Source organism: Athene cunicularia (genome assembly GCF_003259725.1).
Source record: "Athene cunicularia isolate RWA chromosome 5 unlocalized genomic scaffold, athCun1 chr5_part2, whole genome shotgun sequence".
In the NCBI taxonomy this organism is placed as follows: Eukaryota; Metazoa; Chordata; class Aves; order Strigiformes; family Strigidae; genus Athene; species Athene cunicularia.
The window spans coordinates 894,025-907,003 of NW_020799102.1; the positions used below are offsets into that span (position 1 = coordinate 894,025).

Sequence of the window (12,979 nt, forward strand, 5' to 3'; positions counted from 1 at the left end):
CTGAAGGGTGCTGCTGAGGAGCTGGAACGGTGCAGTAATGGGAGGATGGAAATAAGCTGGAAATAAAGTGCTGGGGGAGTTGGGGTGGGCTGAGGGGAAGGAGTCTGTGGTGTCCTTGCACGGGCTGCAGTCAGGCCAGTGCTGTGGGTGAGGAGCAGCCTTTGGAGTGAGATTGAACCTGCCCCACCTGGCTCAGGGCATTTGTGCTGTCTGGAGGAAGAGAGTCCTTCCCCTTTTCACTGCAGCTGGTATTGTCCCTGTGAGACACCTGTTTCTGCTTCTTCGGGTGGTGGTGTCAGGGGAGGGAGGAGTGAAAGCTTCCACTAACTCAGGCCCTGCTGTTCTGCCCTGGCTTTATGTGTCTGTCTCTGTAACAGGTTTATTCTGTTGGGTTCATTCACTGTAGGGCTTTAGAGGAAAAAAAGTAACCCCTGGTGCTTTGGCAGTGTGCGGAGAGAGGGAGGCACCCTGTGTTTGGTCTGAGCAGGGTGTCTGGGTTGCCTCCAGAGAGAGATGGGATGAACTGTCCTTCAAAATAACCCCTGAAAAACTTCTCAGGAGGGGTTTGGGTGGCCAGCATGGAGTGGGTGGCTGAAGCTGGCGACAAACCCCTCCTTTAGCCAGCACAAGAGCTGTGTTTGCTGTGCTGGGTGCTGTGTGCGGCAGGAGGGAGGGATAAACACCAAACCATTCAGCCTGTGTTGAGCAACGTGTGTCACCTAACGACATTCAGAACGGGCAGTGGCTGTTGTGCCCCTGGAAGTACAGTTAGCTCTGAAGGGCTCCTGTTGTCAGCAGTCTCAGGCTGTAGGACAGTGAGCGTTGGGGGTGTATTTACACGGATGGGCTGTCTGCGTGTGCTTAAGGTTGTTGGTTCCTCATTTGCCTGGTTTCATCCCTGTGTGCTGGGTCCCGGGGAGTAACTGCAGCCCCAGCCACATGGCCGAGAAACGCAGGTTGGACTGTTCCTGATGTCTGGAGAGAGCCAGTGCTTAGCAGAGACAGGAGCCCCACGTGGTGCCAGGGATTTTCTGGGCCGTTTTTTTGGTGTGTTTCTCCATTTGCAGCCTTTTCTCACCATTAGGGTTGCAGTGGCCCCACTCTGTGCTCTTACCGGGGAAGCCCCTTGTGCTAATCCCCTTCCCGAGACCATCCCTGATCGCTGCCCGCCTCAGCGTGGGAGGCAGGGGGCTAATGAACATGGGCTCCAATTTGGAGCTGTCAGCACTGCCGACTGGTTTAAGTCAAAATATTAAACTATTTCATGGCTGCAGTTCCACCTTGCTGTGATCTTTGTCATCTTTTTTTGAAGGCCTTCAAGCACGAGTTCAGCCTTCAGGGATGGAGCCTGTTCTATAAACCAACAAAACTGATCTAACTGGAGTAATATTTTACCACTTCCTGAAGTCAAGTGTCAGTCCTGGAACAGCAAAGGCACCTGCTCCCAGCAGAAGGAAACAGCCATTGATAAATGTAAATCCAGGGCAGAGCTCTGCTGTGCCGCTGAAGGAGCCCAAGCAACCATGGGGACGCGTGAGGAAGGGACCCGAACCCATGCGGCACTGCTTGGCTGGAATTTTGGGACCCTCTTGCTGCCCACAGTGGGGAACGTTCCCTGTGCTGAGCTCGCTCTGCCCAGGCTGTGCTGCGGCCGGAGCCAGGGAGCAGCTGCGGGGCCCGAAGGACCCAGCTCCAGGCACAGGACGCGGCGAGGCCGTTGGCTTGGGCTGAGCTGGGACCGAGCCAACGCGAGGGGTGTGAATGTACCAGAAGAGTTTTGACTCTGCTGAAGTTGCTCTTGTGACCTGAGCTCAGGAGGAGGCAAGATCTCCTGGAGCAGCGGGGGGATCAGGAGCCATATTTGGACTGTGAGTAAATTGCTTTGTTAGGTTTGGTTATTTAAGTATGATAAGGAATGGAATGAACTAGTGCAGAGGAGAACATGTTAGGTTTAAAAAAACCCAACCTTACCCTCAGTGTGTTTAATAACTGAGGAAGTTGAATCTGGAACTGTGAGCAGAGATGGCAGAAAACTGGGCACCCGATGTCTCTGTTAATGTGTGTGTGTGCATTGGGCAACATTTGGGACTCACTCCCATATCCACAAACTAAAATTAAAAATAAGGTGATCCCTTTTTTTAAGAAATGCAATGGTTTATTTTGTTTAGAAAATAAATAAGTCAGAAATGTACAATACAAAAATCCAGTATTATGTAACACCCCAGGGGAGGTCTGGCCTCTGCTTGGATGTCAGGCCATGCGTGGAACATCTGGTCTCTCATACCTACTTGGGCTGGGTTTTTTTACTTTTTATAGCAGCACTTCATCATGCATTTATCAGTGAAGGTTCTAGGTGTAACTGTTCTTGTGGAACACTCGCTGCCTGCTGTAGGTTTGCTGTGACGGAGTCTCTTTTCCAGAAAAGACAGAAACCTGAAGAACAAGTTGAGGGGTGAGTGGGGACTTTATTAGATCACACTGCAGTGTGGCATGCGCTTAAAATTTTGGGGAGAGAGACTGTTGCTCCACTCAAGAACGTGTCTCTTCTAGTATTGTCTCAAGGGCAAAGATTTTACCAACAAGAGGATGGAAGAAGATCCTTTCTTATACCCTGGTTTCACCTATTTCTCTTCTATGGCTGGATTTAAAGACACTGTAAAGTGGCAACAAAGGGGCTTGAGTGGCCAAATAACTGAGTGGTTGGTTCACTGGCACAAGCTTCTCCAGGCTGCTGGTGTCAAGACTTGGAGTAGCCACAGATCTGCTTGATTGCAGGTTGAGGCCGGAGGATGCCACCTACCCATTTTTCTTCAGCAGGGTTTAGGGGGGGTGGGGTGGTGGTGTTATTGTTTTGGGTTTTTTTGTTTCCTTGAACAATTTGGAAGATCTTATCTCTAGGAGAATAAAATAGCTGCAGTTCCCATTTCTTTTTGTATGCTCTCCTAGAAAGTGGAAGCACAAAGATGGCTGAGGAACCTCCCCTCCTCATGTGAGACACGACCAAGATAGGAAAACCCCAACCTCTGGGTGTGTTCTGCTGGTTTTGTGTTAGTGAGGACATACAGTGGCACGCCAGGGCCAGGGCTAAAAGAGGCTGAGGAGCATTTGCCATCCCATGTCCTGCAGGGGGTCACTTTTCATTCAGAGTTAGGCTGTGGGCTGAGACTTCTCTGTGATGTCGCCAAAGGGGGAGCAGGAGGCAGACTTCCCCCTCAAGGTCCTAAACACATATCTTGGAGTTGTCTGGTTTTCCCAGCAGCAAGGACCAGATTGTACAGCTCGCTGCTGAGCCCTCTATTGTCATTAATTGGGCTGGCAGCAGGAAGAAGCAGCTCCAAAGAACTGCTTTCTGCTGTGTAGATGGATAATTTGATGTGTTTCCTTATGGGCTGTACTCAGCTGTCTGTATAAGGAATCTTACAGGTGGTAGAGATGGCTGGCTCTTTATCTGAGCAGTAAAATTATTTTCAAACAGTTTAGAAATTTTGTTGTAATCCTAAATCCATAATATGGAACTAATTTAGCTTCATGAGAAAAAGTTTCAGTGACACTCTAAAACTATCAGATTGCTGTAGATGAGAACTCCTGCAAATGTGTGTATGATAACTGAACAAATGGTGAGAATATGCCTTATAATTGGGGTCCAAGGACTTGCCTGAAGGCTTGTGAGAGTCAAAGTTAGAACCAGCCTTGGAGAATAGAGGGGGGGGTTAGAAGGAGAGGAGGAGGAGGAGGAAAGGCTGCCCCTTTCCACAGAAGGAACTGCCGGTTTACATTGTGTGGATGCGAGTGTCCTTGTCTGCCTGGGGACAGGGAAGAAGCCAGCACAGGTTGTGCAGGGACAGAAAGGGCACAAGGTTCGTTCAGACTGGCCTGCCTTCCTCTCAGCAAGGCTGGGTGTGGGGCTAGAGGGAAGGCACAGGTTTTGCTGAGCCCCTGCTGCCCCCCTGGAGGTGTTTCAGGAGGGTTTATTCGGGCTGGTTACTGGAGTGTCTCAGTCACATTTCCTTCCCTGGGATCTAGCTCCGAGACCATGCTGATGGGAACAGATGCCTGTGATGAACGAGGAGGAAAGTTTAGAGAATGAAGTCTGAATCCAGACTGAAATATGAGTGTAGGTGCTGCTGTGGATGCCAACAACTGGCTTGGCCTCAGCCCCAGGCTCTTCCATGCTGCTTGAATACCTCAGAGCTAAGGCTGGGGACAGAGTGAAGGGTGAGCCCTTCCCACTGCTGCCAATACCCGGGGTAATAAAGTAGTAAATTCCTGAAAGATTTCAGGAGTTGCCCAGACTGGAAAGGGAGAGTAGTAGTTTGTCAAGCTGGTCTTTAACTTCACTATATACCTCCATAAGCCTTCTTGAAGTGGGACAGTAAGGGAAGCATCTCACAAGATGCTTGTTTCAGCTCCTGGGGGCAGGGGCAGGGCTACTGTGAGCCTCGATACCTCTGCCACTGGGATCTTTTCTTCCTGTTGCTCATTAGAGCCTCCTTCTCCCTCAGGAAGGCCCTGAACTGCTTCCTTCTGAGTCTCTGGCTCTCCAGGAAAACCTGCTTTTGTGTAGTTCTTCACCATCTCCTGCACCTCCATATTCAGAGTTTTCAATTTCTCTTCATACTCTGCCAGTGCCTCCTGCTGGAGCTGCAAACAGAGACATCCCATCATCTCCAAACACTGACACCAAGCAGTGGTTACCAAAATGTTCTCTGGGAGAGACCGACACGAGATGTTTGCACTTGGTGATTTTTGTCTCATCCCTGTTCCCTATGACTCCACCCCCAGCAGTCTGTGGTGCCCCTGAAGGTGGAAGCAGGGGACTGCTGATGTCTGTTACTCAGATTTACACCCCAGTTTGGTGAATGGAGACCCCACATTCACCACGCATCAACCTTGAAAGAACATGAATGTGTTTTGAGAGTCTGAGGAGCCTGGGGATGAGACTCATCTCTAAAGATGCATTTCCATCCCACTTTAAATTTTGGAGGTTTTGGTATGATCAGATGAATGTTAGTGCTGGCACAGGGCGTGCAGGAGCACAGCACCCAACTTAGATGTGCGTAGGCTCCCTTAGAGCCACCTTCCAAGTCATTCATTTTCTCAGTGTACTGGGGAGTGGGTGGTTGCAGAGTGACTCTGTAGGATGAGTGTAGCATTAATTAAAGAATGTGCACAAGGATTGGTCCCTGCACTGGTCTGGATTTACTGTACCAACAGCATTGACCCTAAGCTCCATCTTTGCCTTACCTGGCTTTCCTTCTCCTTGATTGTTCTCAGATTATCTGCCTGCTTCTCTTCCAGTTTCTGCTGATACCTGGCTGTCTTTTCTGTCACCTTTAACAAGAACAAATTAAAGAAACCCCTCAAAGTTAAGTTTTTATAAACAAATGCTTTAGCCATCTCAAGCTTCTAGCAGCAAGATGCAGCGCTGTAGAGCCCACACACAGTGTCACGCCATTCTCAATTCTGAAGTTTCTGCTGGCTCTGAGTGACCTGGGCAGGATACAAACCCCTGAGCACCAGCAGGTGTGTGAAGGGGAGGGGACTCTGAAGGGCAAAGTCTTGCATCTCCTCCCCTTCTGCAAAACTCTGCTCATTATTAAATAGATGCAGGGTTATGCTGCTAATTAGTTGTGCTTCAAAAAAATCCCCGAGTTAGAAATGCAAAATACTCCAGATCTCTGACCAAGTAGAGGGACTCACTAGACCTTCAGGGGCCTGTGGGGTTTTAGTCAGGGCAGGAGCTGTTTTCAGCTGCACTTTGGCTGTCTGAAGTACCTGCTGCAGGAGCAGTGTAATGGGATCTAATCACCCTTGAGCACTCTGGCTCGGTGAGACATGTGGATGCTGTGCATGAGACACCCCCACCGTGCAGAGAAGAGAGATGCTGTGGCAGACTGGCCTGGGAGCACTCACCAGTTTGATTGTTTGCACCACTTCCTGAATGTGAGAGTTGTTAATTTCTTTCTTCAACCTTTAAAGAAAGGAAATGTATAAAACCCTATAACCATCTGTTATCTTTATATAAAATCTGTTTATCAATAGCGATAAAGTGCCATGGAGTCAGACAGGACTGCTGGTGCCCACACAGACAGGTGTGTTTTATTCTCAGTGTCCTCCCACACTCAGAGGTTGCTGTAATTTTAGGAAAGGCAAATAAAACATCATTCAAATTCGACTGAGGCATAAGATGAATAATTGGATGCAAAATTCTATTTTTTCAGCTTAAAGGACAGCAAAAAGACCTTTCTGTAAGCCAGAGGCAAAGGAGGTAGCATAGTCCCCTTCTGTACCCAGGGACAGGTGAAGCTGTCACGACTGACTGGTGTCACAAGTACCTGAAGAGGCGGTTTTGGGAGCAGAGGATTCTTTTGATGGAAAGCTGCAGGCATTATGTGGCTAAACACAACCTCTGGAGTGATCAGACACGTTCTAGAGAGGCTGGGGAAGACCTGCCTTTGATTCCAGGGGCAGAGAGATACCCACCAAGGCTAGAGGGGAGGCAGGAGGCATTTGGGAGGGCTTCAGCTGAAGCTGAAGGGACTGGAAGATGCATCATCCCATCAGCAAACAACTTACACATCATGTCAGAGAGCCAGAGGGGCAGCTGTGTGGGACACTTGTCTTCAAGGTATAATTTCCCCCTCTGGAATCATTCCCCTGCATTTCCCTAGGAGCTCCTATGCCCTGTGGCAGGGCAGGGGGCATTTCAAAGGCCCTGCTCCTGCAGTAAATCCAGGCAGTGAAACCAATTTTTCTGACTGCCTTGCACAAAAAAAAAAAAAAAATTAAGCCTACAGAGAAAGCTCTGGAGGCCACTGTCAGCAGTGACTGCGGGAATGTCAGCGCTCAGCTGGGGAGCAGATGGTTGGCTTCGCTGCGTCTCTGCCTGTGTCCTGGGACGCGATGCAGAACAAACACTACGCTGGGAGCGCGGGCAGCCCCGTGCACCTTCTCCCCCACCCCTCCCTGCAGCTCTGCCACCACCTGAGGGGCAAGGGGCAGCTGCAAAAGTTTTCCCATGGTGCCAGGGACTGGTGTAGCACTGTCCCCTGCCCAGAGCAGGACAGCTCTGCCCAGAACCATCTACCCCAGTACCTCTCCTGAGCAGCCTTGTCACTGGTGTTCCTCATCATGGTCTGGATTCGGTCCACTCGCTTTGCCTCTAGCCTCTTCTTGATGTCTTTAATATTGCTGTGGGGAGAGGGGTGTGCTGTGAGAGGGAGGGATGGTTACAGACCCCAGAGACTGAAGCAGCACTCTGCTCTCTGGAGTGCTCTACTGTTTAGGAAAGCAAAGTTTCAGTGATTGTGCAGCAGAAAGCCCTAAGTGTTAAGCATATTTTAAGTCCTGTAACCTTTTTTTTAAAGGGAGTCATAACAAAGGGACAAGAGAAAAATACATGTTATGTAATTAGGTTGCATTGTGTACCTACACTGGGTTCCTCTTGAGCAGCAGCAGACCTGCTGAAAGTACTTTCACTGCTAAATTGAAGGAAAAAAAAAAACAACAACCCACCAAACTACATGTCTGTAGAGCAGACCTAAAAAGAAGACCTAAACCAAGCAGAAAGGCACTAAACTATGGGATGTGACTCGCAATGCAGAAACCATAAACACTTAAAAGTCATTTGATCAAACAGTAAGAAAGATGAAGAGAACGAAACCTACACACTGTGCCCCTGACAGAAGCACAGGGGCCATCACAAAAGCTACCTGCAGGCTGGGGAAGGTGATGAGACAGAGGAAGGTGTCGCTGTCAGGGCATCAGAGGCTGCTGGCCCAGCACCTCATCTTGGCCCCCCACGTTCAACGTGGTCACGAGAGGATGCAGCTAAGGGGGATGCTTCAGAGACATGTAAGAAAAAACACGTGTAGGATGATCCTCCCCCTCTGCCCCCTTCCCAGTTTACAGTCTATCCTCCAGCTTCTGTGCATTTATTTGCCATGAATGTCTCTGCTTTTGGACTTCATAGCTCCTTGCCCTGAGAGGAAAAGAACTTCATTTATATGCTGTGTGACAGTACTCCCTGAGAACTTCACTGGGTGCCCCACATTTCTCCTCATACGAGAAACAGTGAGTAATCACTTCCCTATTCTTCTTCTCCATACCATTCATGATTTTACACACTTCTGTCACATCCCCCTCAATCATCTGTTCTCCAAGCTGAGTCCTATTTAATTTCTTTCTGTGCAGAAATTACTCCTCACTGCTGACTGTCCTTGCCACCCCCTTCTTGCTCTTTCAAAGCTTTTTGTTCTAGATGGCATACTGAAAAGGTGACATAATGCTGATTTTGAATTATTTTTTTTTTATTTCCATACAATTCCAAAAAATTTATTTGCCACTCTGGCCACTGTAGAGCTGTGAATGATGAGCTATCCGAGAGGAGTATCCACCACAGCAGCAGATCTCTTCCCTGAGCGACAATAGCTCACCCCTGTGTACAGTGGAGCTATGGTTAGGGTTTTTTCCATTCACATTATTTTGTATTTATTCATACTGAATTTAACTGCCATATTATTGCCTGTTGCTCAAAATCTGTGGGATCAAGGCATCCTCAACACATTCCCCGCTGACACTGAGCAGTGTGGTGCGGTCAACACGCTGAGGGAGGGGATGTGCCGTCCCCCTGGACCTCCACAGGCTGGAGAGGGGGGAGGGGCAAACCTCACTGAGTTCAGCGAGGCCAAGTGCAAGGTCCTGCCCATGGTCAGGGCAATCCCCAGCACAAACCCAGACTGGGCGAGGAGTGGCTGGAGAGCAGCCCCGAGGAGGAGTTGGGAGTGTAGATGGAAAACTGCCTGTGAGCCAGCCACGTGTGCTGGGCTGCACCCAGAGCAGTGTGGGCAGCAGGGCAAGGGGGGGGATTCTTCCACTCTCAGGAGACCCCCCTACAGTGCTGGGCCCAGCTCTGGGGGCACCAACAGCAGAAAGACATGGACCCTGCTTGAATGGGGCCAGAGGAGGCCATGGAGATGCTCAGGGGGGCTGGAGCCCCTCCTCTGTGAGGACGGTCTGAGAGAGTTGGGGGGTTCAGCTGGAGAAGAGAAGGTTCTGGGGAGACCTTAGAGCGGCCTCCCAGGGCTGAAAGGGGGGAGGGACTCTTGATCAAGGGGGGTGTATGGATAGGACAAGGGGTAACGGGTTTAAACTGACAGAGGGGAGATTCAGGTGAGATCTAAGGAAGAAATTCTTCCCTGTGAGGGTGGTGAGGCCCTGGCACAGGCTGCCCAGAGAAGCTGTGGCTGCCCCCTCCCTGGAAGGGTTCAAGGCCAGGTTGGATGGAGCTTTGAGCAACCTGGGCTAGTGGAAGGTGTCCCTGCCCATGGCAGGGGGTTGGCACTGAGTGATCTTTAAGGTCCCTTCCTACCCAAACCAGTCTGTGATTCTATGACGATCTTTAAATCTTTCTACAGCTCCTCACAGGCAGCTGTATATGTGACTGTACTGAATGACACATTGTTAACAAACCCTTACCCAGGTACCCAACCTCTGGTTCTTAGTCTTGCCTGAATACACTGAATAGCTGAGAGAAACGGAGAATCTGATTTGATGGAGGACACAAAAAGAGGAAGTTTTGCCTGACACAGCAACTAAAGGCTGAGAGAAGACTTAATGGAAGGGAGGAATGAATGAGGACTTTAGCTTCAGGACAGTATTTTGGAGACAAATGGATAAATGCCTGGCTAGAAGTTGTTGAATTGCTTCTGCCAGTTTAAGTACTGAAGCCAATTCACTTCGAAGACTAAGCTGAGCAGTCTCTGGAGGGGATTGTGGGTGAGGTACTGACTGCAGAGAGAGAAGTGACATCCAGTGACCAGCAGTTATTTCCTATCTTTCTGAATTAGTCAAGGCAGTGCTGCAGCTTGAACACTTGTACCCTGCCTGGTGCCTCGTGGCAGGAATACTCTTCTGAGATCACAAGACAAGAGTTCTTCCCACCACTGCCCCCATGTCATGTTGCTGTGTCTTTCTCATCGAAGTAAAAGAAATGCTTCTGGTCCCCTGGATTCACTCACTGCCTGCAGTGCAGTGCCAAGAGATCCAGCAGGAAGTGCTACCCCAGAGAAGAGCTGTGTGTTATTACTTTGTTATCCCAACACTAAATTTACCTTTCTGATGACTCCTTCAGTGCCTTCAGCTCAGCAGTCTGCTTCTCTCTGGCTAGCTCTATTATCTTGGTAACTTGCTGTTCAAGGGATGAAAACAAGGTCAAAACCAAACCAAGATGAGACACAGTGCACCATCCGTATTGAATTACCCCCAGATTCAGCTTTAGCCCTCCCTGCACTGAATTCCAGGGCCCAGCTAACCCACGAGGCTTTGTGCAAAGCTGCACATCACCACAGCGAGTTCATGCCCCAAGGCTCCAAGGGCTGCTCTGAGCCATCGCCCACCGCAGGGTTATGGCGACAGACAGCTTCCCAGCTCTGTGCAGGAGGCAGCACCAGATGCACTGCACTTGGGGGTCTGTCCTTCTAAATAACAGAAGCTAGCAGTGAGGAGATGGCCTTGTGTCATGTGGAAACAAAGTTCTGTGGAAATTCCTGGCAGAGGAAGTGCCAGTGCAGTGAGACCGGCCTGCACTGCTGCCTGCTGAGACACAGCTGGGAAGGGAAAGCCCTGGCTGCTGCCCTACCTGCTGTGCAGTCAGAACTCAAGGGTTTTATTTCTTTTTTGTAGCTTTGCCCACTAAATCTCACGGTCTTTGGCAGAGTTGTGAGACAAGGATATTTTACTCCTCTGGCTTCTCTCTCTGGTGATAAGCAGGATTTCCAGGTAAGCTGGTTCTCAGGAGGCAGTTTTTTCCCCTTAGGGTTGGTATAGGCTGGACCAGCCAGTCTTGTAGGCAGCTTGCAAGGGAACCTAAGATTTAAGACTCATGATGCAAACTCCTCTGGAAAATAATGATAGGAAAAGGCCTCCAAATCCTGGAATTGTCTCTCTTTCATTGGAACAGAGGGTGCATCCCACAGTTGTTACCACCATCATGGCCTGCACCTTGTCTCCAGGCATTAACTGTGGCCTTGGCTGGGGTCTGAGGGGGCAGGGAACACAGGTTCACTTGCAGGACTCACAGGAAACACCCTACATCGATGCTCAGTCTGACTTCTGTTAACTCAAACAGCAAAACACTTCCCAGATTTCCAGCCCTGCTCAGTGCCAAGGGGTGGTCCCAGGAGCACTGTCCCCCATAAGGCTTTTGTGTTATTAGCACAGATGAGGCAAGGGCAGGCATGGAACACACTGGGGGGCTGCTCTGTCCCTATGCCTCAGCTGTCCTGCTGGGGTGATGGCAGAGAGCACGGCTGTCCTTGCAGCTTGACTCTAACACTGATGGTTGTCACTGGTGAACCGACAACATGCCTGCATGTCACCCAGCTCACAGGGTACACCAGCTCACAGGGAGCTGTGGTCCAGCCTCCTGTACCCCTGCTCCTAGAGAGCTGGCACCTGGCCACCTATGAAGCCAGTAAAGGCCACTTAACTCCAAGCTAAGCTATCAGAAGAGTTTAAGCAGATGGAGCCTGATGTGCTCCAGGGCAGTGCTTGCTCAATTTTTTTCAAATTACAGACCTATAAAAATGTTTCTGCTAGATTCTTACAGCTTCTAACAAATAAATCTCATTGTCCACATTCTCAATTGTCTTGCATGGACCTGACAGTTGCTCTGAGGGGTGTTTTCTGCCCTGGGGCCACACTTCTGATCTCAGAGTTTAGTGAGGAACTTGGGTTTTCAGGCTGTCCTTGCAGGGGCTCTCCTAGACTACATTTTCTGTGGACAGCTGCAGTCCTTACCTCTGTGGCATGCTGCTCCTTCCTTCTCCGAATCCCATCGTGGTGCTCCTCCCCCAGGTGGATGAGGTCCAGCTCCAGCCTCTCTCTCAGTTCCAAAACTCGGCTATCAACTCTTTCTGCCATTTCTACAGGATTTGCACATGTACCAATGTCACCTGTTGTCAAATTCCTGCACAACAGACACAGCAGCTTCTAGAGACACCAATACAATCCTGACCTTCCTACCCACTCCAAACCCGGGGAGATGGGGCTGCCCGCACTGCTCCGTGCTTCCCGCAGAGAAGGGCAGCCCATGCGTCTCCTCGGGATCCCTCTGCTTTTGTCTGGGGAGGTGACGCCCAGGCCAGGCCCTGCTGGAGACCCTCTGCTGTGTTTACCTCTTCTGGGTTTTCCTAGAGTGTATCATCCTTTTCTTGCCTCCATAGCAGATAGGCTCTGAAAAGAGTACGGAATATTTCTGCAGCAGCTCCTCCCTCCGTTTACTTGCTTTCCGCTCCAGCTCCCTCAGTTCCTTCTCCTGCTTCTTCAGCAGCTTCAGGAAGAGCTTCATCTGCTGCAGTTCTGCAAGGCTGGCTGTCTGAGGCTCTAAAACACAACATAAAGAGAGGCTGTTTTCTCTCACCCAGCATTTCTCAACCTGCTGAGATGCCTTTTGGGGTCAGACAGCTTTTTTCAGCACTGCCTTCATTCAGCTTTTCCTCACTCTTTTCAGCAGCTCAGCTCACCATCTGCTGCAGGCCTGGCGCAGGGATGGCCACAATTGCTGCCTTTTGGTATTTTGGCCAGAGGAACACACTGGTGGTGATGTGCCAGTCTTGTGCCTTGCACTCTTTTCCACAATTCCAGTATTCCAAAGACAGTGCAATTGTTAAGCTAGTTAGCAGCTCTAATTATAAGGGAAAAGCTGTTATCTCATTACTGCTTTTTTTGCAAAACTGAGTTATGACAGGTGCTTTCATCCCTTCCAGTTTTAATGCTTGGCATTTCTTCAGTCGTGAGGAATAAATGAAAGGGCTTTTGAGGTAGGTGAGAATGAGAGGGAAAGGATGCCTGTGAACTGCTGGAGAACTTGTTATCTGGCTGTAGCAAGTCAAATGTGGTTATCTGGGGCAGAAAGGCCACAGGGAGTTACCTTCTCAGGGGAAGTAACTTTTTTTTTTAGCTTGGAATGTGTGAAAAT

General features: G+C 49.7%; 1 protein-coding gene across 1 annotated transcript in view; it reads right to left on the reverse strand.

Annotated features, from left to right (window-relative positions):
• Positions 1 to 2,307: 2,307 nt before the first annotated feature.
• The window catches only part of PLCB2 (phospholipase C beta 2), a 60,445-nt gene continuing 49,773 nt past the window's right edge, over positions 2,308 to 12,979 (reverse strand). Inside the window, exons 29-35 of the mRNA XM_026850228.1 lie at positions 12,177 to 12,384; positions 11,800 to 11,968; positions 10,113 to 10,189; positions 7,096 to 7,191; positions 5,914 to 5,971; positions 5,245 to 5,331; positions 2,308 to 4,641 (exon numbers count right to left, since the gene is read on the reverse strand). Coding sequence (XP_026706029.1) covers positions 4,387 to 4,641; positions 5,245 to 5,331; positions 5,914 to 5,971; positions 7,096 to 7,191; positions 10,113 to 10,189; positions 11,800 to 11,968; positions 12,177 to 12,384 — 950 coding nt within the window. The 3' untranslated portion in view covers positions 2,308 to 4,386. The remainder of the gene's footprint in view (positions 4,642 to 5,244; positions 5,332 to 5,913; positions 5,972 to 7,095; positions 7,192 to 10,112; positions 10,190 to 11,799; positions 11,969 to 12,176; positions 12,385 to 12,979) is intronic.